Below are 25,639 nucleotides of genomic sequence, written 5' to 3' on the forward strand. Positions count from 1 at the left end.
ATCTATATTTACATATTGAAAAAGTTTTTTTGTTTGTTGTTTTTTTAGCTTCAATGTAGTACAGTGTAGTCGCCTGTATTAAAAAATTGGCAACATTTTCACACAGGTTGCTTTATTGTAGTTCAATAGTAAATGCACACATTCTGTCATAATTACAGTTAGTCAGAAGGTTCAAATTATGTTTAGTTCTCCATCTACAACTCAACAATCAAACTGTCTTTGATTAAATCTATTTAATGCTACTTTAAAGCTGGACAATGTGGAGATTGAAGTTCAGTGATGTGCTCCATGGTAAAAAACCAAGAAAAAAGACAAAAGAAATAATGAATACCGACTCACACTTTCAAAAAGTAATTCCGTCTTCAATTAAGAAGCCAGTTGTCATTTTAAGTAGACAGATTCACTGAAGTGGAGGCGTAATTTTTTTGTTTTATGCATATTATGTGTGCCAAATGGCCCGAATACCTCAGAGCTTCACCATCCATTACAATAGCTTTATTGCTATTCTGCTTTAATAACACCAGCCTCTGAGAATTTGCATGGCAGGCTGGCATTGCTGTCACTTTTGGTATTATTGTGAGCAAGTTTAGTCACCTGCGCTCAGTTCAAACATGAGTCTCAGCACAAAAAAAGCAAACACATTCAGTGCCATTCTAAGGATGCTATTAATATCAACAATTGAATTGTCTTTACAGAATATCCACACTAAGCTCACCAAATGCAGTTGGGGAAGGAGTTTATGAGGCAAAACAGCTTCTACAAATGTGTGATAAATAAGGAGGAAATAGACATGGATTCTGCAGATGTGTTTGAGGTGTGTGTCGTTTCTCCTACACACTGTAGAGGGTAGTACAAATATTTACTGAAAATAATGACATCAGCTTGTGTATATGGTTGCTTCTCTATCTGGTACAATAGTGATCAGAAAAAAAATATCAGTTTGAACTGAACCTGACTAATATTATATTGTACTTCACTTCCTTTCCTTGGCAAGATGCTTTCATAATCTGTTCCTTTGCCAGTTGGCTTTCAAAGGGAAGGCCTCTGCCATCGACCACCTGAGCCGGAAAAATGTGGAACACCTTAGCTTCAGGGATGAGAATGGAGCTAGTCCACTACACTATGCTTCAGCCGGAGGACACCTGGACATAATTCGCCTCATTGTTTCTGTCGTGGGCCCTGAGGGTAAGACTTCTTGACAAGGTTTTAAATGTTGTGATATAATAAAAATAGTGACAGATATTTATTTCTGTATTGTGACAAACATCTTAGTGGAACGGATTATCTAAAATTTGTTCGAGTTGTGACTTTTGCTGCGTTCAGTTTACCTCGGAAGTCGGATGCCAAAGCCAAGTAGAACATGTTCCAGTAGAGAAATCAGAAAAGACTGAATAGAGTTCACTCGTGTTAGCATTAGCAGTGTTAGCTAAACAAGAGAATTTCACCTCATTTTGTAACTCGCAGACACTCAACATAGACCATAGCAGCATGTTCACAGATAGAGGTCGAGCAGTAATGCATGTATGCATTGACACGGGAATTTAACAGATGAACAGATAGCATTTATAGCTTTCACTTACTTTTCAAGTAGTAAAAAGAGAACAAATTCTGAATTCCAATTTGTGTGTGTGTTCCATTTGTAAAAATCTGACATGGAGATCTGAATTTCCTACATCCCATTGTCATGGTGCAGGGTGCCTTCTTGGCTTCCCCTGCAGTCTATGTTGTCCTGTAATGTATAGCAGCTCATGGTCTGGGCAATCAGCACTGATCTTGCGGCGGGGGTGTGCAGATCATGAGCTGTCATTCCCCCACCTGTTGCTCATTCCCCCACTCCCTTATATGTCTCTGCCTTTCTGTCTATCATTGTGAGAATATTATTTTGTCTTTTCTCATGTTTTGTGTAGTATGCAAGCATCAGTGTCTGACCTTCTGTTCTCCTGTGCGTCATGGATATAAAAATGACCAACAATTAAAACTTTATATGCAGCCAGCACTAATTCGGATATAAAATCAGCAAATTCTTTAATCAATTCTGTAAGGTGCCCTGTATACAGTAGCCAGTACAAACATTACAGGGGATTTATCATTAACACTTGTTTCCAATGGCGCAGGAAGGGGGGTGCTGCGGGGGCTGCATGTCAGCAAGTCATTCACAGATTTCCCCCCAGTCTTTAAAGCATATTGACTACATTACTTCTTGTATTCTTTTTTTCAGTTATTTAATTTAATTTAAGTGTATTTCTATTTTTTTCTGCCCTTTTTAATTATTTCATTAATAAATGAATACAAATAAAGAAAGAAAATGAGTTATAAAGTGTACAATTAATCTAAAGCAAGTCCTTATATTATTATCACAATGGACTTGAATAAAGTTAAAGGTGTAATCTGCCGACTGTCCTGCAGGTGACCGCATAAGGGGCCGTTCACATATTGCTTCTTTTGCACGCACAAGTACGTTACTTCCAATGTAGGCGTGCGGCATGCGCGCTCATAATGGAAGCTACACGGTCGCGTCCGCACCGCATCGAGTTAAAAACATCTCAACTTTTCAGAGAGCCGCAAGCGCACCGCGGGTCATGTGACAAGAACTAACCAATCAGCTTCATCCTTTCCCGTAACAACGTTGAAAACTCAGCCAAGATGAAGGAACAGCTGTTCATAGTTGTATATGGATTGCCATTTTGAAATAAAAATGCGAGCGATTTTTAGTTGCGCAAATCCATTTATCATTTGCTGAAATGTCCGTGTCTTCATGGATCGACCACGTCATGGTTGCTTAGCAAAGGCAGATGCCTCAGGGGTGCAACTGCCCGAGCGCTTTGGAAAAGAAAGAGAAAGCGGCGCGCCTAGAGTTTTCCACGCGTTTTTAGGCACGATATGTGAACGGCCCTTAAATCTGTCTTCTTACCATGCACTTAGGGCTTAAATCTACAATGATTTTCAAGTGCTAATTAAGTTACGATGGTTTTGAGGAAACAGACCGTAATATTAAGATCAGTCGTATGATCGTTTTTATGAACTTCTTATGCTTAAAAAGCTTTTGGGAATTGCATCCCAGGTTTGTCAGGCTGGAGACCAGCTAAACCTGCTAAACACACACGCACACACACGCACACACACACACACACACACACACACACACACACACACACACACACACACACACACACACACACACACACACACACACACACACACACACACACACACTGGTATTCCTATCATTATGTGGACTTTCCTTTTCTAACCCCTTACCATTAACCCTATACCTGAACCCTACACTTAATTCTGTATAATTTATAGTCTTGTTTCCTCATGGGGACATAAAAATTGTCCCCACGAGGTCAAATTTGACTGGGATTGCTATACTTGTGGGGACAAGTATTTGGTCCCAATAACGTAGTGAATACCAGTACAAACACACACACACACACACACACACACACATACAAATCTTAGGGTGGATTACCCTTTTTTCAGAAGGGTAAGCAACAATTAAATCAGGTTGAACAAGTCACAAAATATAGCAAAACTGGAATATGAATATAACAGAATATTGGGCTAATAATTACCTTTTCGGACAATCAGATGAGAGAAGCAGGTGTTAAATCAGACACAGCAGACCTATGCAGAAAAGCCATTTTTTCTGTATCTGTTCCAATTTCAAAACAATCAATTATTTTTGTCTGTATTCAGACAGAACTGGGGAATAAACTTGAAGATAAAGAAATCATACTTACACTACGTGCACGTGCTTGAGGGCAAGTGATGAACAATCATGTTAACGCTAGGAAAGTTTAAAACATATATGGCATCAATTAAGAAGGTGAAAATATGTGCGACTTTACAAGTCCTAATTTGAATTTAAAATCACACCTTGCGTATCTTCATTCATAATTGTTCATATGCTCACAATTCTTATTTTTTTTAGACACATTAACAAAAAATATTACTTTATTGCTGTTCTTGTTGCAAAACCAGTCTAACAAATGTTTGTCTGTTATTCGGTAGAATATGATATTTGTTTCAAAGTCATTATTCGCACATTTACGCCGAAGGTGGTCTTTTTGAAATCACACTGATTGCATCTGAAAGCATTCTGAATATCATACTGTCCAGAAAGCCGCAACATCTCCATATGAATTCAGTGTTTCTTGCTGTGTAGAGCTGAATGTACAGGATGAGCAGGGCAGAACTCCTCTGCACTGGGCTGTAGAGCAGGATCAACTGCATGGCTGTGCATTATTGCTGGAGCTGGGCGCCGACCCCAACATCCTCAACAGTGCCATGATGGGCCCTCTGCATCTGGCTGTCACAAAGAGATACAATCATCTAGTAGAGGTCAGTAACACATGCTGCCGGGAATCTGCTGGTCTCACAGTCAGGGCAGAGAGCAACAGTAGATATGCTGTTTGCAATCTGTTGAATAATTTGTCAGTATGTGCTGTATCAGATATATTGTACTGGTCACAGGTGCCCAAGGTGCCCAGTAAATGCACCGAGGCTGCATTTTTTTCCTTTTAAAAACAATATTTTTTAAATATTATTACAATTTTAAAGAACTGTTTTCTATTTAATATATTTAAAAATGTAATTTATTCTTGTCATAGCGAAGCTGAATTTTCAGCAGTCATTACTCCAGTCTGCAGTTTCACATGATCCTTCAGAAATCTGTGGATCTGTGTGGATTTTTCAGTTATGCTTTCTGCAGGTTGCATTATAATGCAAGTACAGTAGGTGACAACATTAGAGTCATTTTAATAATGTATTCTAATTTGACTACAAAACATTAGCTACATCTTAAATCGCTTACCTACCTACTTAAAACTATTTAAACCATAAAAAAAAGTATGTTCTAGTGTAAATATGAGTAGTATGAATGGAATTCGGATAAGCTACTTCCACCATATTGTTAGTGTCACGAGTCGACTCACAGCCCTTCACAACTCCTTTCCTGTGGCTTCATGGGATGTTAAAGTGTCCATTGACTGCACACTCCAGAATCTAAGGTGGCTTAAGTAGTAAGTCATCTGGGTACATTTGATCTACTTCATCTTTTATCAAACAGTGAATTTGGACAGTATGAAAGTTGGCATATTTAAACACTGGGCCAGATTCATTACTTCATTTATTCATTTGATTATTCAAGTGTCTGCCTGAAATCAGAATAGCATACTAGCATAGCATTATTATTTCTAATTGTAAAAGTAGTATACTAATATGCATTAGGCAGTCATGACCTAATGGTTAGAGAGTCGGACATGTAACTTGAAGGTTGCGGGTTCAAGTCTCAGGCAAAAGCAGATAAAGCAGTTGAAATATCGTACAGAAGTTATGACACACTCATAATCATGCTGTTGATCTGAATATCAACACTCTGTAATTACCTGTGGTCTCACGCGTACAGCCGAATCACAGTCATACATCCCAACAACATTTATGCTTGCGTGATTTAGCTGGGATAGCATACGGACAGCTCAGCGGGAAACTTGAGGGCCTCTACAGTGCAGAATCTGCTTTCTGTCAGAGTGAAATGCTGGAAGAATTATACTGATTGAGTGCCATGCGGAAACTGATGATCGTTTCATTTGTGTCTTGCACAGGTCCTTTTTCAGTCCAGTGACAAAACAGATGCCAATCTGGAGGGGGATCTGGGAAATACCCCTGTGATGCTGGCCTGCTGCACTAATAACTGCGAAGCAATACAGTTTCTTGTGTGTACAAAAGAGCTGTAAAAAAGAACGCACGCACACACACACACACACACACACACACACAAATGACAGAGAAAATCCTAATTTCCCCATATTGTGTGATAAATTCGATTATTTTCTTTCCATACAGTTCGAACATGGTGCAAAGATGTGTATTCAGAACAAACTGGGTCACTACGCTATCCATACGGTTGCTTTTGCAGGTGCCAAAGAGGCCATGGAGCTGGTTTTGAAAATTGGCAAGTGAATTTTATATTCTAATTCCACCAATTCACTATGACGAATCCACTCCCAACCCATTCACCATGCAGTTTAGACAGGCACTGTGACTGTGCACAATACATGGGTGGTCTTCTGTTCCGGAATGATGTGTTCCAGCTATAAATATTTGTGGGGTTTTCTGACAGCTCCCTTTGGCTGAAAGACAAATGACACAGTTTTCATTTACATTACAGTCCAATATTTTCAGATTCTTAAATGCAAAACAATTCAAACAAATAGAAGGGTCAACATGTCAAATGTGAATGCCAGCCTGCAGAGCTATTTGCATATATGTCACATGGTGTCCAAACAAAGCAGTCATGTTTCATTGTGATTGAGGTTTTTGACATATCCCAATGTCAACTGACAGTTCACAGAAAAATGAAATTTCTGTCACCATTTTTTCATCTTTATGTCTTTCCAAACCAGTATTGCTTTTAATTTTCCTGTTGTAAATTTGAATAACGTAAACCTCTTTTTCCATGAATTTACAATAAAACGGTGATTTTATGCAAAAAATCACTACAGAAGATTTGGAATATAGAGCATAATTTGTATGAAACACATTTTGTTCATTTGTTTTTGTCATTTTGGCCCCTTTCAGTGTACACATTTGGTAAGTCATGAGGGAAAGAAATTAATACAGGGTTTTTTAATGCTTTATTTCTCTGTTTGAATTGACAAGTATGGAAAAATGAAGCTGTACTCATCTCTACTGTTTCTCATCCTAATAAAGGAGAAGAACTGGGCCTTTCCACTTCAGTGCACATTAATTATTTGGATAAGACCAAAAGTACTCCCCTCCATCTGGCTGTACGTGGGGGCAACATTGAGGTGATCAAACTCTGCATTATTAAAGGTGCCAGAGTGGATCAGCAACAGGTAAGTGCTGTTTCAAGAGGTATAATTATTTTTATCTTTTAAATATAAAAGCTAACAAGCATACTTAAAATGATCAAAGGAATCAAATGACCCAAGGCTTGTGACGAAAAAAAACAAACGTTTATTTTTCTTTTGTCAGAAAATCCGTGACAGCCCACTGAACTGTATAGTATTGTAAAAAGTTAAACGTTTTTATAAACTTATTGGAAAGAATCTTAAACTAATAGTTCACCCAAAAAATTTTACTTATTTAATCTGTGGAAAATAAGATATTTTGAGATATTTTTTGTCCATAAAATGGAAGTCAAAGGAAACCAAAATAGTTTGGAAGCAGAATGTTACAAACATTCTTCATAATATCTTATTTTATTTCCAACAGAATACATGAAGTCATACAGATTTGAACTAACATTAGGGTGAGGATGATGGCAGAATTTTCATTTTTGGATGAACCAATCCCTTGGGCAGGACTCTGATATAATAATTATTTTATGATCATTATTATTATTATTATAGTACCCCTGTAGAACTGGGCCTGGGCTTGGTTACCCGCGTCAATTGCTACGGGGCTGACGCCGGGAATTGAAAGACGACCTATATGGGACAACTGCCCCCCTAATGTCGCCTACGGTCATAATTATGATTTACCAAGGCATTTTCTTTCTTATGGGTGTTAATGAGTTTCGGTATAATGACTAAACAAAAGTCATGTCAGTGCATATTTTATCAAAACTCCTCCTACAGCAGTAATAAAATAATCAGCACATTTATGTTATATAATTGTAAGTCCATTATCATCAAGGCTTATTTCTGTAAAAGCTTTTGATACATTAAACTGTGCTGAGGCTAACTGAGCAGTTTGGGGACAGATATAAGAAAATTGCCTAATGCCGAGCTATAATGTCATGATTCTGAAAGAAAGACAAAAACTATTTTTTTTCATGAAATGCAATCATAGAAGAATGTGGCCTGCAATAAATGCAAGGGCAGCCTGATTTCTTGGCTCTTGATCTTGGCCACACAGATGCAAACACACTCAAACTCCTCCATTTGTCGTGTTCAGTCGGTAGCAGCAGAGTTGATGCATTCAGTAATAGCTTCAGATAGTTAAATTGATACAAATTGCAGCCACTTACATCTATAGCTGAGCTTGGCCGTTCTGTCCATTGCCACAGCAATTCAGGGTGCTCTCTCATTAATGGTTTGTGTTACTTGTGCAGCAGCTGAGAAATTGCCCCCCTCTTGCATTACCTGACCCTGCCTTTCCTACTTATGTCAAGCTAATAGCTGACTTCCATCTCAGTGTCTGTGTGTGGGGGGCTTGATTGTTTTGCAGTGTGACAAATCCACGGCCCTCCACTTTGCCTGCACTCAGGGTGCTATGGAGGCTGTCAAAATCATGCTTTCTTCTTACAACAAAGTGGAAGACATCATCAACATTAGGGATGGAGCCAATCAGACCCCCTTACATAGGTCAGTGTGATGCCATACTGATTTCCAGTAGTTATTATGTGACATAATCTCCTGGTTTATCTCAAAGTTGATTTAAGCAATCTCAGTTCAGGTTAAGTAATCAGATATGCCAAGGCATCATATCATATTTGGATGCTAAGGAAAGCAAATAACATAAGCAAGTAATTCCATACTATTGCCCAAGAAACTATATTTGAGATGTTACTGGTGCTGGAGATTGTCTTTAAGATTTAGAGCACATTTGTTAAACAGGTTAGCTGTGGAAGATGTCTGTAATTGCAACTTTCTCGCTATTGTCATATCTGACAATGGCATTTTAGGTCATGGGATGAAACAGGAAATTCTGAAGCATGTTCATGCTATTATTTTCCATTCAAGACATGCTGACCAAAGGGCTATTCACAACAAGTTTAATAATTATAACAGTAACTATATTAACATTCACTCCAACGCATAATAACTCTCTATTATAAATGTATGCTGCAATTATGTTGTCTGCTGCTTTAAATGTTCAAGCTCTTTAAAGCAACTGTGCTGTATGTACAGGAAATATGGCAATTTTAACACCATTTGCCTTCAATACAACTTCCAACCTTCATTGATTCATTAAGCTTTTAGTGGATTCTGGTTGGTTGTCAATGTTTTTATCATTCATTAACTGGGGTAAAAAAAAAAAAAAATTAATGTGGATTAATTTAAAGTTATAGTTATCATAGTTATAGATATCATCCTTGGGGTTATCAAACCCCAAAAAGACACAGTTTAAGCCCAATAAAAGTCAAAACGATTATATATCCCAAGTCTTTTGAAATGGTATACTGAGAAAAATTAAAAAAGTTACTCACAAATCTTAAATCTTATTCACACTGTTGCATATGCAGACTTGCTGTGTCTGGTTAGATTAGAAGATGCCAGTCGCATTTGATGTTTTTTTAAATCCTGAAATGGGAAGATTTTTATTATTGGCTGAATTATCCCTTCAAAAAGACCTGAACTGTTTGCAGAAATGCACACAGTAGACCACTTACAAGTAAAATAAATGTCCTTCCAATTATTCATAATGCTAGGAGTGCAACATACAATTTAAGAATATAATAGAGACCTTTATGCAAATCTGCACTGGATTTCCCACGCCTAACTTATTCAGAGTACAAGAAAACTCTGTGAAATATAGTGAAACATTTATTAAAGCAACCTAACTGAAAGAGCATTCCTTGAGCCAAGGCAGACGACCCTGGGCTAATGTTGCAATATGAGACTTCTTTACCATAAAATACATAGCAGCTAAATAGCATATAATTTCTTTGTTTTTTTTCATAAGACTTATATACAATGTTTTATGTTATTTTTCAAGATATGTATTTATACACCATATATATATATATAAGTCTTATGGAAAAAAGACTTGGCTTTTAAAGCACTTTTTTTTGCTATGCCAAGACAATACAGATTTAAAATTAATAATGGTTATGTCATTAGTCTGCTTGGCCTATTACAATTCACAGCTGTATTTATTTGATTAATATACATGCTTCAATGATTAACAATCATTTTCTTTTCCTAATAGAGCCACGTTGTTTGATCATGTCGAGTTGGTTGAATATCTTATTTCAAAGGTAAATGTTTAAATGGCTGCTTGTTTAAAACATAAATCTATTTATTCTGCTGTATGTACACTTTGTGAACCAGCAAGCTGCAAAGCATCCAATATCTCATTGTGACGAGTGGGGAGGGGCCGAGAGCCGAGGGAACGGAGCGAGGCCGGTGGTCCTGGTCCTCTCTCGTCCTTCACTGTCGTCACTCCTCTTTTATATCCTTCCGATATCTTCCGTGGGACTCGAGATCAGTGAGTGGAGCAGGTGTCGCTCATTTCCAATCACTCCCCTGGATCTCGGCACCGCCCCACTCATCACACTCATCATCGTATCCTTTGTTGTCCAATATATCACCATATGTCCTTAGATAAAGTTGCTAATTCACTGTCATTTGGATCTCATTTGTTTTGGAAAGAAAGCAGATATTGACTGCATTGACTGTAAGGGACTGTCTCCTCTGCTGATGGCCTCCAGATGCGGTGCTTGGAAAACAGTTGTTTTTTTGCTGTCAATTGGTAAACATTTTCAGCATGTTATGGCTCCAATACTATTTGCATGGATATTTCCATGTATTTAACATGTTGTCTTATTGAAAAAAAGGTGCCGATTACAGAATCAAAGACAAAGCAGGTTGCAACTTCCTCCACTTTGTCGTTCTTCAACCAAAAGGGCTGAAAAATCTTCCTGAGACGGTCTTACAGGTGTGAAAACCTTTGTGAATGTCAAGTTCAGATACAGAACACAGCTCATTTTGAAAGAAAGCTTAAAAGAGTGCAAGTGACCCTGTGTTATGGATTATTACATAAAGTACTGTTTTGAACATGCGTATGTTCTGTATATAGTTATAAGAGCCCATTGCCTCCTCCAGAGTAATGCCGTGAAGGAGATGTTGTCTGATGAGGATGTTGAAGGCTGCACTCCTCTGCACTACGCCTGCAAACTTGGCATCCACGATTCGGTCAAAAATATGCTTGGTCTCAATATCTTTGTGGGTCAAAAGTCACGGGAGAAGAAATCAGCGCTTCACTTCGCTGCAGAGTGAGAACGTTTGTAATACACTCACAGCTATATCAAAATCAGATCTTTCTGCATATTTTCTTAATAGGTTTTGACCTATAATAGCACATCAAAGGTAGTTCTGACCATTTATTAGAATTTTGCAGGCCTTTAAACAAAACAGTGCTGCATAACTCCAAGCTTCCAAATCTTACACACTGCAAAACCTGCTAATATTAAGTGTTTTCTCCAATTTCAGATATGGGCGTATAAACACATGTAAGAGGCTGCTAGAGACCTTCACAGACTCTAAAATGCTCAACGATTGGGATGAAAAGGGTCTGACGCCCCTCCATCTTGCTTCGAAGGCAGGACACACTCAAGTTGTTGAGCTGCTGCTCAGGAGTGGTGCGCTGTTTCAAAGGTGCATTATACTTTTCTGGGAATCTACATTTTCACAGTCATCACAAGCAGTTTTTTTTTTCATAGATAACAGGCAGTGATATTTTAGCATTGAGTTACTGTTATAGTTGAATTTCAGTTAAAGTTTTATTTTCATTTTTTTTTCTCTTCTCTATGTAGTTTTATTAAGTGTTAGTTTTTAGTTAAATAAGTATTTCAATTTAAATTGAATGGAAATGATTGCCTTGGCAAGTAACTAACTGAAGTTATCTGTTTTTGGTTTTAGTTTTAGCTTACCTACCAGGTCACAATTGCGCCAAAATCTCAAAAGCTAATATTCCATCTATTATTTATTACTGTATGTTTTTTTTTTTTTTTTTAAGTTGGTAGCTTGAAAAATTTCACTTAGTTTTGTAGTGACTTTATTCAGCTGGACATTCTGTAATAAAGTATTTTGTAATCTCTAGTGATTACAAAGGCTGGTCCTGTTTACATCATGCTGCGGCTGAGGGATACACACAGACAATGAAAATCCTCCTGGCTGCCAATGTCAAACTTTTGGACATAACAAATGAGGATGGGGTAAGCAGCCTTAAAATCCTTAACAACTGTGGAGCATAATCAGTTTGAGAAATACAATTCCTAACCCTAACCATAGGATAACAACTGAACAAGATCCCCCCCAAAAATTAACAAAGTCTCACAAATGCTGTTCTTTTGAAGATTCTATTCAAGAAATTTTCCTAAAAGAAACTATGAATTACAGTTTCCACAAAAATATAAAAATATATATTGTATTTTAACATTTATAGTAATAATTAATGTTGCTTGAGTGCCAAATCAGCATATTAGAATGGTTACTGAAGAAGAATGGAGTAATGTCTGCTGAAAAGTCAGCTTTACCACCAAAGAAATAAACTACATATACAGTATTTTAAGATATATTAAAGGTAATAGTAAAAGCAATTATTTTATGAAGTCATTTAAAAGTATTTATTGTCATTTGTGATTATAATTGAAGGAAACTGCTTATTAATAACATGTATGCTTTAACAGAACACAGCCCTTCACATAGCCGCACAAGCGGGACATGTAGGTGCTGTTTTGCTGTTATTGGACAGGGGAGCTGAAATCACTCTCAACAATGCTGACAACTCTTTTTTACATGAAGCTGTGCGTAATGAGAAAAAGGATGTCGTGAATGCTGTCATTGAAAACGAGAGGTAAGGAGCCATCTGCATTGAAGATGACCAGTATTCATTTTAATATAAAATAATTTTAACATAAAAAGGTAACTTGGAAATTCAGATTAATAAAAACATCAATATTTCCTTTCTAAAATTAGAATAAATTAGTTTTTACTACTTTTAATAAACACTTTTAAAGTTTCCTTTTTGGTGCTTTGAAATAAAAGTATCTAATATATATATTTAATGGAACAAAAAGAGGGGATTGATTGAGGGGCTACCTTTACAAAACTCAAAATAAATGTAAAAATATATAAATAAATTTCTTCTCCTCTGCAGTCTGCCAATGGTTGACAAACATATATTAATTCACTGCAGGTGTGGCGAGGCAATAAAGTCATTTAAATTAACATCCCGCTGTCCAGTGATGGACATCATAGAGTTCCTTCCAGAGTCTTTTAAGGTTTGTAGATTACCTTCCCACTTTTTTTTTTTTTTTTTTATAAAAGTCTTTGGAATTAATCCCTTCTCTCTTCCAAGCAGCATCTTCTGGACCGGTGTATTTCAGAATCTGATCATGATGCCAACAGTCCGGATTATCATGTAAATTGCATTAAAACTTTTCATAATGTACATTAACACTATAGTGCATAACTGTTCAATGTTGTTGGCAGATAAAGTATGATTTTCAGTGGCTTCAGGCTCCAATACAGTCAATGAAGTATGCTAAAGCAGACAAAGCATTGAAGTACCAACCATTAGTAGCTATGAATGTAAGTCCCCTTAAATTATATATATATTATTACCATTAGAAAATATGATTGCAATATTTTAAGGTTTGTAAAACAAGAACCTTATCTATACTGTATATATATATTTCTCTTACTACTCTTACAACATCTTTTTACACTTGCAGTAAAATTGTAAACTGGAAATTTTTAAGTATTTTACTGTAAAATCATGTCCTGTTAGAATTATTTATTTATTTATTTATTTATTTATTTTTGTTTTTTTGGTAAGGGAAACTTTTGTAACTTTCATAGTAAGAGAACTTTTTTGTTTTTAACAAGTAATTTCTACAGTATTTTAAATTGCATGTAGAACAGATTACGTTTCTCCAAGGCAGCCATCTTTTGTCAAAACAATGGATTGTGTATTAAAGGTAAAATACAAATGAAACTATAAGCATTTGTTCTTAGTGATATCTGACTTTTAGACCCCATTGTACACTATACATTCTTAAGTACAAAGCTCCTATTCTTTTTTGCATCCTAAAACAGTGTGAGAATAAATTGTAACTCTTGTACCACACTAGGCCATGGTGCGGTACAACCGTCTGGAGCTCCTCACTCATCCTGTGAGCCGAAAATATCTGGAGATGAAGTGGTATGTCAAAGATGTGCTGTAACAGTTCTGGTCAATACTTTTAAACTCACTATGATATGCTAATTTCTAAAGTCAGGTTTTTTTTATGTCCTACAGTATATAACACAGGCACTGCATTTTACTTTAGTGCATATGGTTAAAAATATCAGCATTACAGTGTTAACATCACTTCAAACAAATAGACTAGTTTACATAAACATTTGAATATCCTATTGAAACTGTTTTATTCGGACAGGAAGGTGTATGGAAGCAAGGTTCATTTGCTCAACCTGGCTGTCTACCTGCTTGGCTTGTTGCCCCTCACATACCTCATCCTCAATCTGAGACCAAAGCAGGACGTTTTTGGAAACAACACATCTGTCATCATGGTGCCAGTATCTTTTAGAGAGGTACTGTAGACAGAGTTCTCTGGCATCTTGCAGGGAAGAGATGAGGTCAAAAGTGTTGAAGTGAACACAATTTACAAATAATAGTCATATAAACCTAGGTTGGCTTGAGGGTGAGTTAATCGAGGGGTAATTTTTATTTTTATTTTCATTTTATTTTAATGTCTTGTGAAGTGGAAAATGTTGTTTCTAATTAACAAATTCATCAATAAGATGTTTCAACTTCAAACTGTTGCTTCTGGTTAAAATAACCATGATGGTACCCATTCACTAAAGTGGATACATTGGTGAGCAAGCAATGTAATTCTAAACTTCCCATAATCTGTTCTGACAATTATATTATAAATATATATATATATATATATATATATATATATATATATATATATATATATATATATATATATATATATATATATATATATTTATTTTATTTTATTTTTTTTATTTTTTTTGTATTCCCTTTGAAGCATATACCAACAATGTAATCACATTTTTTTTATGCAAAGACAAGCCAATTATTCAAGCTATCATTCATAATCACATGCATATCCATTCACATTTGCATTCACTTCCTTATAACCTTTTCCTTGTCCTGTTACTTAATTTAATGAGTGTCATTATGAACTGAATGGTATTCATCAACTTCCCACTTATTGATCAGCTTCAAGGTTATAATCCCAATAAAATTATGCCTTATCCTGTATGCATATTACTATTTGTATTTTGAGAAATGGCACACAGTACTCATATTGGCATTATTATTATCCATATTTGAGTGTGAGGAACATGATCACACCATAGCAAAGATTTTAGTTTAGCATAATATGATAGTTGGGTTATGAATAAAAATCTGATCAGTCATTATGTTAATGGAATTAATTTGGTGATAATGTTGTAATGATACTCTCTCTCTCTCTCTCTCTCTCTCTCTCTCTCTCTCTTTCTTTTATCCCCATCCAGCAAAAAAGTTTAATCTCAGTCTGTATAATCATGGTGCTTGTCTTTAATGTGTATTCCGTTTGCAAAGAGCTGGTGCAGTTGGCTCAGCAGGTAATAGTTACGTCATCACTTCCCATGATGCAGCCACTATAAATTCCTATCATACTATAACACATACTCTCAGCAGAGGGCAATCAAACCATTACTAATCATAAATGTCATGATGCATATTAAATACACATGACTTTGCTGTGGGGATTCCCAATCCCTTGCAGGGCTCTAAGCCTTCCAGCCAAATGATTTACTGATAAAAACACAGTTCAGATTTTGCATGCATTGTAGTATAAAAACACAGCTCAGATTTTGCATGCATTGTAGTATGTAGTCTATTGTTCTATTTGCCACTGGGGATGGTATTCAAATTGCACTATGTTTGGAATCTAAAGGTGATTTTATGTAACTCCTCATGTCTTTTACATTACAGGGAATAAATTACTTCACAGACTTCTCTAACCCTGCAGAATGGGGCGCAGCCATTAGCTCTTTAGTCTTTGTCATTCCCATGTGCTTCAGTCTAAAGAATACGTGGCAATGGGAGGCTGGAGCTTTCGCCATTCTGAATTCATGGATAGCCTTCCTGCTCTACTTTCAGAGGTTTCGTTTTAGTGTCCTTCCTAGAATTTTAATATAAACAAGACACATTTTCTACATGTACAAATATATCTCAAATAAATTATATGTACTAGGGGTGACAATCAATTACAATTTCTAATCAAATTATTTGCAGTACATGAAAAGCTGATTAATAAAATTAAGTACTATAAATTGTATTTAGTGTATATGCTGTAAGAAATGCACAATATATATTGGTACTGTATGGGTTATCGGCCTATATTTGAGTTCCCTTGCAGTCGGTCACCCATGATGTAATGTCAGTGATGACCGCCAAATTGGGATCTCGCCAGAGAGACCAATAGACTTTGAGTGTAACTAAACGAGCCAATGTACATTGGCATGCAGTATTTAGCATCAGGCTGCCACACCCCCCAGTGTGTGAATGAAAGGCAGCATGTGCACTGCATTAATTCATACTTTCGCTTTGGAGCCAAGTGGTGTTGCATTACTACTGCTCTCATGTCCCTCGAGTGATTGCAAGAATGAGTGCAGGCATTACACACAGCAGCGGTAGTCACGGTCTCATAGGAAAAAAAAAGTTAGTTTTTTTGTGCAGACATCCAAACCAGGAGTGTGTGGTGGCCAGCTCCCCTGCGTTATTCAGCAGCCCCTCAGGCTGCTTGTCACCGTGGGCACCCCCCTGCAGCTGCCCCCACTCCCATGCAGCAGCAGCAGCCTTCGACCAGGAAGCATGGCGGAGCCAGTCACATGCAGGATACCCAGTTCGGCCAGGTCCCCACCTGGCGGTAATCACAAGTGCAAGAGGCCCTGTGACGGAAGACCCAGAGATGGAGGAGGCAGCTTATCAGGAGATGGTGACCACACCACTCCCTCCCCCAGAGAAGGGCCGGGTAGAGAATCTTTTGTTTTATTCTGATTTTGTTCCACCTCTGGCCCAGCAACCAGCGGTACCCAAAACGTAAATAAAAGAGTAATTTCAGTCTCTGGTACTCCAGAGGAATACACTTCCCATGAGCACCCCTCCTGCCCATCCATGGAACCAGGTAGCACTTGAATCCCCGCTTCATGTCGTCACATGCCAGGGTGTCACAAACCTCAAGCCGGGCTCCTGAATTTCCTCCCACACAAGGAGGAATCAGGTGAGTGTTACACTTCACACCCACACTCCGCCCTCTACCGTCACAGGCCAGGCCTTTACAGGCCCTGGGCTGGGTCCCTGTGTTCCACCACACTGCCCCACCATGGGTACATCGGTGGTTATGTTAGTTCCACTGGCACAGTCTCTCTGAGTCTGGTTAGTGCTTCCCAGTCTGTCTCGGTGGCTCTTTCTGACCATCAGACTCGGCTATGCAATTAAGTTCGCTGGCATTCCCCCTGCGATTTCCACATGAAAAACAGGGGCATCAACAGCCTTGACTAATGTGAACCAGATGCCCCTGTTTTTCATGTGGAAATCACAGGATAGTGCTGATCCCTCAAGCCAATATGAGATCTGGATTTTACAGTCCCTACTCAAGAAGGCTTTGGGTTATGACAGAGATTGGATCTGCGTCTTTTAAACCGTGCGCTTCACAAGCTGCTGTTCAAGATGTTGATGCAGAACGTCTAAGGTTAGATATGTAACCCTGGTTCCTCGAAGGAACGAGAAGCTGTGTCGAGATTGCTTTGGGGAACACCTCCAGATTGACGTTTCTGAATAAACTTTGTAATTAGTCCAATGGATGAGCGAGATGTCATAGGCGGGTGACGTCAGAGACCAGGAAGCATAAAAGCATGAGCGGCAAAGCCGGCAGCCAGCCTCAAGGGATGAAGCAAGTGCCAGCCATAGATGCCGGAAGTGTTGCACTGTGACGCAGCATCTCGTTCATTTGAGGAACCAGGGTTACATATGTAACCTTAGACATTCCTCTTCAGGAACTTGAGCTCCACCAAGATCGCTTTGGGGAATGAGAATGCCCATGCCGCCAGACTTTCAAATCTCTACCTAGTGTGGAAGAGCACAGCTAAAGCAAGAGAAGGAAACAGGAATCTGAAAGTAATGGGGGACAACCTGTCCAATGGCCAAACTTCAGAAGGAGTGAGTCTTGACTCCCAAGAGAGGGGAGATAAGAGGGGCATACGATAGCATCCTGATCATCACTTAGCATAAGGTTCTTCTGGCCGGAGGCCTCAGCCTCACCGCACCATGAAGGAAATGTAACCAGAGGGTTTCTGCCCACTAACTGGCCACTGAGAGGGACACGGTAGCCCACCATAGCTGCCACATAGACCTTCCGGGGTGAGTGGGTCAACCCTGCGGAGAGAAGGGCCTGCAGGAACTCCAGCACTGTCCCAACCAGGCAGTAAACTGGGTCGAGCTGGCTGTATCTGCACCAAGAAGTGAAAAGCTTCCACTTCAAGGCATACAGTTTCCTAATTGAGGGAGCTCTGGATTGGAGAACGGTCTCAAGAGAGACTAGAAGAGTTGTGCCTCCTCAGAGACCACACCTACAGCCTCTAAGCTCCATGCGGGGACGCACCCTCCACCTGCGAAGGGAGATCTATCCTGATGGGAACCTCCCATGGAGTGCCGTCAAAAAGAGAAATCAGGCCCAAGAACCACACCCAGCCCGGCCAGAACAGGGCACTCTCTTCAGAACTCCCGGGAGCAGAGCAATTGGGGGGAAAATGTACAGATGAAATCTCAACCATGTCTGTACCATGATGTCCAGCCCCAGTGGAGCTGGATGAATAAGAGGAAGCCAGAGGGGACAGTGCGATGTCTTTTGAGTCACAAACAGATCCACCCGAGTCTGGCCAACCTCTCCAACTCTGTTCATCACCTCGGTGTGAAGCCACCATTCCCCGGGCCTCGGCCCCTGCCTTAACAGGATGTCTGCTCCCATATATTAAAATGCCCAGGAAAGTGGACTGCTCTCAGCGAGAGGAGTTCACCCTGGGACCACACAAGGATCTTGTCGCTAGTTTGTATAAATGGCATGAGCACAGAGCTCCTTGGTGGTTGATGTAAGAGTCCACTGCTGTGTTGCCGGTGCACAGCAACACATGGTGATCTCTTAGGTCTATGTGAAAGTAATTTAGTGCTCGAAGCACAGCCAGCATCCTCGTGGCAGATGATATGCCATGTCGGATGGTGGCCACTCCACAGACTGCAGGCAGGGTGGCCAATCATAACCGCATCACAGCCAGTGAGGGATCCATCCATCGCTAGCATTAAGAGGCAACAAGGAGCTCCCAGCACCGGGCCCTGAGACAAGAACCGAGGTTTTCTTCACATGTCCAAGGCACGTAGGCACCGCCATGTGACCTTTAGCATGCTAAGTGTGTTTCCCCTTGGGGAGAACCCCTTGGTCTTGAGCAACCACTGTAGGGGTCTCATGTACAGCAGGCAAATAGTATTCACGTTGCAGCTGCCATCAGACCCAATCTCCAAGAATGCTTGACAGTGAGTGACCGGCCTTCTCTCACTCTCGCGACTGCAGTGAGGATCAACTTGATCCGAGCATGTGACATACGTGCCTGTATTATGGTTGAATCAGACACCACGCCCAGATAAGTGGTTCTCTGTACTGGAGAAAGCTCACTTTTCTTGACGTTAAGTCTTAACCCCAGCTCTTTCATGTGAGCGTCATCTGCTCTGATTGAGCTAATATTAACCAATCGTCAATGTGGTTAAGTCATGAAAGTATGAGGTGAGAGTGCAAGGCCAGAGGAAGATTCGTATTGGTAGGCTTTTGCCCCCAAAAGCAAACCTCAGGAACGTCCGATGAAGAAGAATGGATATAAGCAGCGGTGCACATAACTTTTTCGGTTAGTTACTCAAGTGAGTACCAGGAGATGGTGTTTGGTACTCACCCCATATGTCGTGTGGGCTTAAGTGCAGTCTTCGTCACTGCCCTCCTCAGTGTCCCCCCCACTTTCCTCTTCTACAGCTTCCTGCATGGTAGATGATGAAGATGCTGCAGATGCACTTCCCTGTCCTTGTTTTAGCCTACAATTAGCTGTCTCCATTCACAACAGCTTGCTTTGGGTCAAATGTCTCTGTGGTCTGCTTTAACAGGTAAATCTGCATCAGGGCTGAGAGACGAGCATGTGACAGATGAGATCTGTACTTGGTTTTTATTATGTTGAGATGTGAGAATCATCTCTCACAAGCTGCACTGCTTAAAGGCAGTGTAAGGGACAGCTTAACCACCTTGTTGATGTTGGAGTAAGCATCTGGGTTACTTGTATTTACTATTTGGACCAAGTTATACACAGAAGAGGCTCCCAGGCATTTTCCTGCCTGCTTTAAGGGCATCCATTCTGTCACAGTGGTATCTTTGTCAAGTTGCAATGTGGCCTCATATTTCTTGAGAATGCTGCAAACTGTTGTGTTATAAAAACTGTGGAGGTCTTGCATTTCCTGAGGCCATGTAGAAGGATCAAATACTAAGAAATGATGACAAGAATTGAGGGAGTCATATCTGATTTCAAACTCTTCAATTAATCCTCTCAGTAAGTTTGTCTGGTCTCTGTCAGCATCAGCATTAGAAACAGTGTGTGCCCTGTGACCTTCACCATCAAGCAGAAGTGTGAACTGTCCAATGTCAAGCATAAGTTCATCCTTACATTCTCCAATGGTCAGCTTTTCCTTCTGAAACTTAATGGATGTAGTCTTCAAAATGTTAGTAATGTCAAGCATTTTTGACAGAAAGCACTGAAGATGCTCAGTGCAGATATGCTGCTAGTCACTGTTATCACTCGTAGCTAGTTGCATTTTAATGGCTGGCAATAGTCTTGATATTTTTAACCGTGTTTCATGCCTCCATGCAGACCATCTGATATTATGAAACTTACCCAGTTTCATAAAGGAGATCCCATTTTCTTCACACAGCTTCTTCAGTTAAGCAGTTTTTTTGCCCCACCCTTTTTGTAAATAAAACTGCAGCAGCTTGACCACAGAGCGATTAAATGTCTCACAGTAAGGAACATTGCGATCCACAGATATTGTGCAATTCTCCAGTGTGCATGCAGTGCACAAAATGTGCACAAGTGAGTCTCCAACCGCAGCAAGTCGCTGGAGTTTTGGCACAAGGTCGTTGTACATACCGACGTTGACCACAGCCCTGTCTGTGCACACAGTGACCAACTTTGTTGCCCAATCATCCAAGCCTGTGTCCTGGAAAAGTCTCACAAGTCTGTCTGTTATGGCCTGCGCAGTTCGGTCAGCACCCAATTCAATCAGTCCAATAAAGTCTGAGGTAAACTCTCCGTCGCTGGACACAGACACAATGTAAATGATTTCCTGCTCAGTTTTTGTGATGTCCTCAGATCCATCACAAAGCAGCCCCCAAAATTCAGCAGACTGCAACTTGACTCGTAAATCCCCGCTGATGGCATTTGATGAATGCTTTGCAAGATCCGTGTGCCCCGTTCACTTGAATGATAAGCACCTCCAACATTTACTCCTAGACGCTTCTTTAACTGAATATCCTCAGAATAAGAAGACATAGGACACAGTTTAGCTTTATGGAAGGCGAGGAGAAAAATGTTAAACAGAGCTTGCCGCTGTTCTTCATTCAGCTTGTCTCACCATCTGGCAATTGGGTGACTGGACATTTCTTCTTGGCTAGCATGTTTATTAGCAATGGCTTGCACCACATTAGTGTGTTCCTTGCTCTTTTCATGTTTGTCAAATAAAGGATGGTTGAAATTCTTTGAGCCTTTTAAAACGCACCTGTTTTGTCTGCTAGATGTGGATTTGAGTGGCAAATCTTGCACCACATTTCAGTGTGAAACCACATCACATTTTTTTTTTCGCTTCAAGCCACTGCACATCTTTGGACATCGCTGACAGTAGTTGACAAGTAACATGTAAGTTGTAAGTCTAGATGAAAGAATTGGTCAGTACGCAAAGGCACGGGGTAACACAGGTGGCATTATGTATTCCTGATTTTTGTTGTGCATGCGTACCTGTGTACCAGTTATGTGCACCCCTGGATATAAGGTATATTTTTGATAGATCATGACACACCAGTCCTCGGACTTGGCATGTGCAAGCGTGCTGAACTTCAGTCCCCTGATCAAAAAAAAAAAGGACACATCACATCATCCTTCCTCGGAACAGTGAAGTACCGGCTGTAGGACCCGGACTCAGCAACCCGAGGAGGAACCACCTCGATGATCCTCAGAGAGAGTCTACTTCTGTTCCATTACCAGAGTCTGCTTGGGGCCCACCAGAACTGGATTTTGTGGCCTCTCACTACAGTGTGCAGGACCCACTGAGACACATTTGGCAGTAGTTTTCACGTTTCCAAATAGTCTACTAAGGGAATCAGCCTCTCAAGACTGATCTCTGGTGTCATCAGAGCAGTTAGCTCTAAAACAGAAGGCTGGATGCCGGCTTCGCCTCTCGTGCTTTTATGCTTTCTCGTCTCTGACGTCACCCGCCTATGACGTTCTCAACGCAGCTCGAGTTCCTGAAGATGAAATGCATTTTCGAATGCATCATCCCCAAGACTGGTTTCAAGCGATCCTCCCACAACACAGGTCATTCCTGCGGTTTGCGTTCGAGGGTTGGGCACATCAGTACAAGGTCCTGCCCTTCGGGGACTTTTCACCAAAGTCACCTAGTGGGGTGCATCCTTATCTATCTTCATAACTGGCTCATACTTGCACATCTTGCTATCATTTGTGCGAACACAGGGACCTGGTGCTCAGACACCTCAGCCAATTGGGTCTTTGGGTCAACTGGGAAAAGGGCAAACTCGTGCCAATGCAGAGGATTGTTCTTTTCTAGGCATGAAGTATGATTTGGTCAGACAGACAGATCGCCTCACCCAGGAGCGTGCTCATTTGTAGCTGAACTGCGGCAGGACTTTATCAGGCAGGATGGTGGTCCCACTGAAATTTTTTCAGAGGCTCCTGGGGCATATGGCTGCAGCTGTGGTGGTAATTCCACTTGGTCTGCTCCATATAAGACCACTTCAGCACTGGCTCCATGGCCTAGTCCCAAGGTGGGCTTTGGTCCGCGTTACTAGCCGTGATCAGATTACACCGGCTTGCCGCAGAAACTTCAACTTGTGGTCAGATTCTTCATTCCTTCAGGCAGGAGTGCAACTGGAACAGGTATCCTGGCATTCTGTGGGGTTCACAGATGCCTCGGCCACTGGCTGGGGAGCCACATACAACGGGCATGCAGTGTCAAGGCTGTGGATTGGTCCCCATCTGCGTTCGCATATCAATTGTCTCGAGTAGCTGGCAGTGCACCTAGCCCTTACCCACCTAAGAGGGCGACTTCAGGGCAGGGACGTACTGGTCCCCACAGACAATAATGCGACCATTGCATATATCAACCGGCTAGGTGGTTTACGATCCCAACACATGTTGCACTCGTCTGCCACCTCCTCCTCTTGAGTCAGAAGCATCTGAGATCCCTTCGTGCCATTCATATCCCAGGAGTGTTGAATTGGGCAGGCGAAAAGCTGTCTCTTGCAGCAATCCAGGGGAGTGGAGACTCCACCCCCAGGCAGTTCAGCTGATCTGGAGATGGTTTGGAGTTGCTTAGGTAGACCTGTTTGCATTTCCAGGACACCCACTGGTTCTACTCCCAAACCGAGGCAACGATCAGCTCGGATGCACTGGCACACAGCTGGCCCCGTAGCCTGTGCAAATATGCGTTCCCCCCAGTGAGCCTACTAGCACGCACAGACACTGTGCAAGATCAGGGAGGACGAGGAGCAGGTCTTGTTAGTGGCTCCATATTGGGCCAACAGGACCTGGTTCCCGGAACTCATGCTCCTCATGACAGCCTTTCTCTGGCCGATTCCTCTGAGGAAGGATCTGCTTTCTGAGAGATGGGGAACCCTCTGGCACCCACATCCGGACCCGATGAAACTCCATGTGTGGTCTCTTGATGGGACACAAAGGTTCTAAGTGACCTACCTCAGGACGTAGTGCTCACTATTGCTTCAGCATGAACTCTGTCCACAAGATGGGCCTATGCTCTGAAGTGGAACCTGTTCATCAAATGGTGTTCCTCTCACCACGAGGACACCAGGAAATGTTCGATCAGTACTGTGTTTTCCTTCTTGAAGCAAGGGTTGGATTGTAGGCTGTACCCCCCCACCCGTAAGGTTTACTTTGCTGCTATTTCCACCCACCACGACCCAATAGAGGTGAGGTCAGTGGCAAAGCATGATCTGGTTGTCAGGTTCCTTAGGGGGTTCAGAAGGTTAAATCCTACTAGGACCCCCTCTCTACCCTCTTGGTATTTGGCTTTGGTGCTGAGAGCCCAAACTGGCCAATTCAAGCCATTCGCAAATGTTTACAGAACAAGTGGGAACCCAGTGTGCCTGTAGTCTTTATTTATTCTGTTTCTATTACTGTTTTATCACATGATAAGAAGTCTTAGGCCTTCTCAAGCCATACAGGTGACGCGTCTAATCTGCGGCCTATGATGCATCAAATAAATATTGCTGTTGAGACAAAATGCAATGCCTTTAAGTGAGCATTTTTAAACAGCATGCCTGGATACCTGTTCCAGGGGCACTCCTGCCTGAAGGAATGAAGGATCACATTGGCTCACTAAGAATAAATAATTTCGAATCAGTGACTTAATAAGAACAATCAACCTGGAATTTATGTTTCTATATGAAACATGGCTAGAGGACAGCTGCAGTGCAACAGTCCTCAATGAAACAGCCCCTCCTAACTTTACTTTCGTGAATGTCTGCAGGACTGTTAGGAGAGGTGGAGGTGTAGCTACAGTATGTCTTTTGAATATCTAGAGATAGTATTGAAAGGTGCTCCATGCATTCTGTTTATCATTATTTACAGACTTCCAAAATACTCTCCAGCATTTGTTGAAGATTTCACAGAAATGCTATCAATGATTTCCTCAGAGTTTTACTATTTTGCTATTGCAGGGGATTTTAATATTCACAATAGATAAATGCAGAAAACACAACTGCATTTTTGTGGGGAAGTTGTGGCCTATTGGTTAGAGATTCGGACTCATAATCCAAAGCTTGTGGGTTTGAGTCTGGGGCCAGAAGGGGTTGTAAGTGGGGGATGTATGTCCTTTCACTTTCAAAATAAATTATAACTGTTTTAAACAATTTTGAGACTTAAAAATATGTGTCATATCAGTTTCCTCCTGTGCTCTCACCTCAAATGGGTAGTGGCACTGAGAGGCCCCACACAGAATCAGCTTGAGAAATACCGCATGCCAATGTCCATTGGCTCGTTTAGTTACACTGGAAGTGGATTGGTCTCTTTGGCGAGACCCCAATTCATTTGTCTTTTTTTTTTACATTTATTATACACCACTATTCAGAAGTTTGGAGTCAAAGGATTCTTTTTTTTAATGTTTTTGTCACTTATGCTCACCAATGTTGCATTTACTTGTTTTAAAATGCAGTAAAAATAGTAATATTGTGAAATATTTGTACAATTTTAATATATTTTATAATGTAATTAATTCCTGTGATGCAAAGTTACATTTTCAGCAGCCATCAGTCTTCAGAGTCGCATGAGCGAATAATGTTTCTAATTATCAATGTTGGTATATTTTTTTTGTGGAAACCATTATTTGTAATAATAAAGAAATGTACAATTTTACAAAGGATTTCTGTCACTTTTCACCAATTTAATGCATCCTTTCAAAGTGATAATTTAATAATAATAATTTAATAACGCTGAAATGCATTCTTTCACAAATCCAAAAATTAATTTTCATACTGTACTATAAAATACATTTCATGCTATACATTAAAATGTTATTTATTTCAGCA

The 25,639-nt window shown here is 40.3% G+C and overlaps 1 protein-coding gene across 1 annotated transcript; it reads left to right on the plus strand.

The window, feature by feature from the left end:
- Window positions 1-693: 693 nt before the first annotated feature.
- LOC127977506 (transient receptor potential cation channel subfamily A member 1-like) lies at window positions 694-16,975 on the plus strand. The gene is made up of 23 exons (XM_052582389.1): window positions 694-814; window positions 1,023-1,185; window positions 4,169-4,344; window positions 5,607-5,717; window positions 5,848-5,956; window positions 6,715-6,860; window positions 8,197-8,333; window positions 9,901-9,949; window positions 10,344-10,443; window positions 10,529-10,629; window positions 10,797-10,966; window positions 11,184-11,348; window positions 11,794-11,908; window positions 12,383-12,549; window positions 12,892-12,976; window positions 13,057-13,116; window positions 13,188-13,286; window positions 13,829-13,899; window positions 14,135-14,288; window positions 15,249-15,338; window positions 15,712-15,892; window positions 16,569-16,753; window positions 16,859-16,975. The coding sequence occupies exons 1-23, from the start codon at window positions 719-721 to the stop codon at window positions 16,973-16,975; spliced, it is 2,847 nt and encodes a 948-aa protein (XP_052438349.1). The 5' UTR covers window positions 694-718.
- The last annotated feature ends 8,664 nt before the right edge of the window (window positions 16,976-25,639 follow it).

The sequence above is a fragment of the Carassius gibelio genome, chromosome B18 (genome assembly GCF_023724105.1).
Source record: "Carassius gibelio isolate Cgi1373 ecotype wild population from Czech Republic chromosome B18, carGib1.2-hapl.c, whole genome shotgun sequence".
Classification (NCBI taxonomy): Eukaryota; Metazoa; Chordata; class Actinopteri; order Cypriniformes; family Cyprinidae; genus Carassius; species Carassius gibelio.

Excerpts from the sequence above, each read along its gene's own strand:
- LOC127977506 (XM_052582389.1), top strand. The coding sequence starts at position 719 with ATGCAGTTGGGGAAGGAGTTTATGAGGCAAAACAGCTTCTACAAATGT. Across the intron at positions 4,345-5,606 it reads GATACAATCATCTAGTAGAG|GTCCTTTTTCAGTCCAGTGA; the intron begins GTCAGTAACACA and ends TGTCTTGCACAG. Across the intron at positions 14,289-15,248 it reads TGCCAGTATCTTTTAGAGAG|CAAAAAAGTTTAATCTCAGT; the intron begins GTACTGTAGACA and ends ATCCCCATCCAG.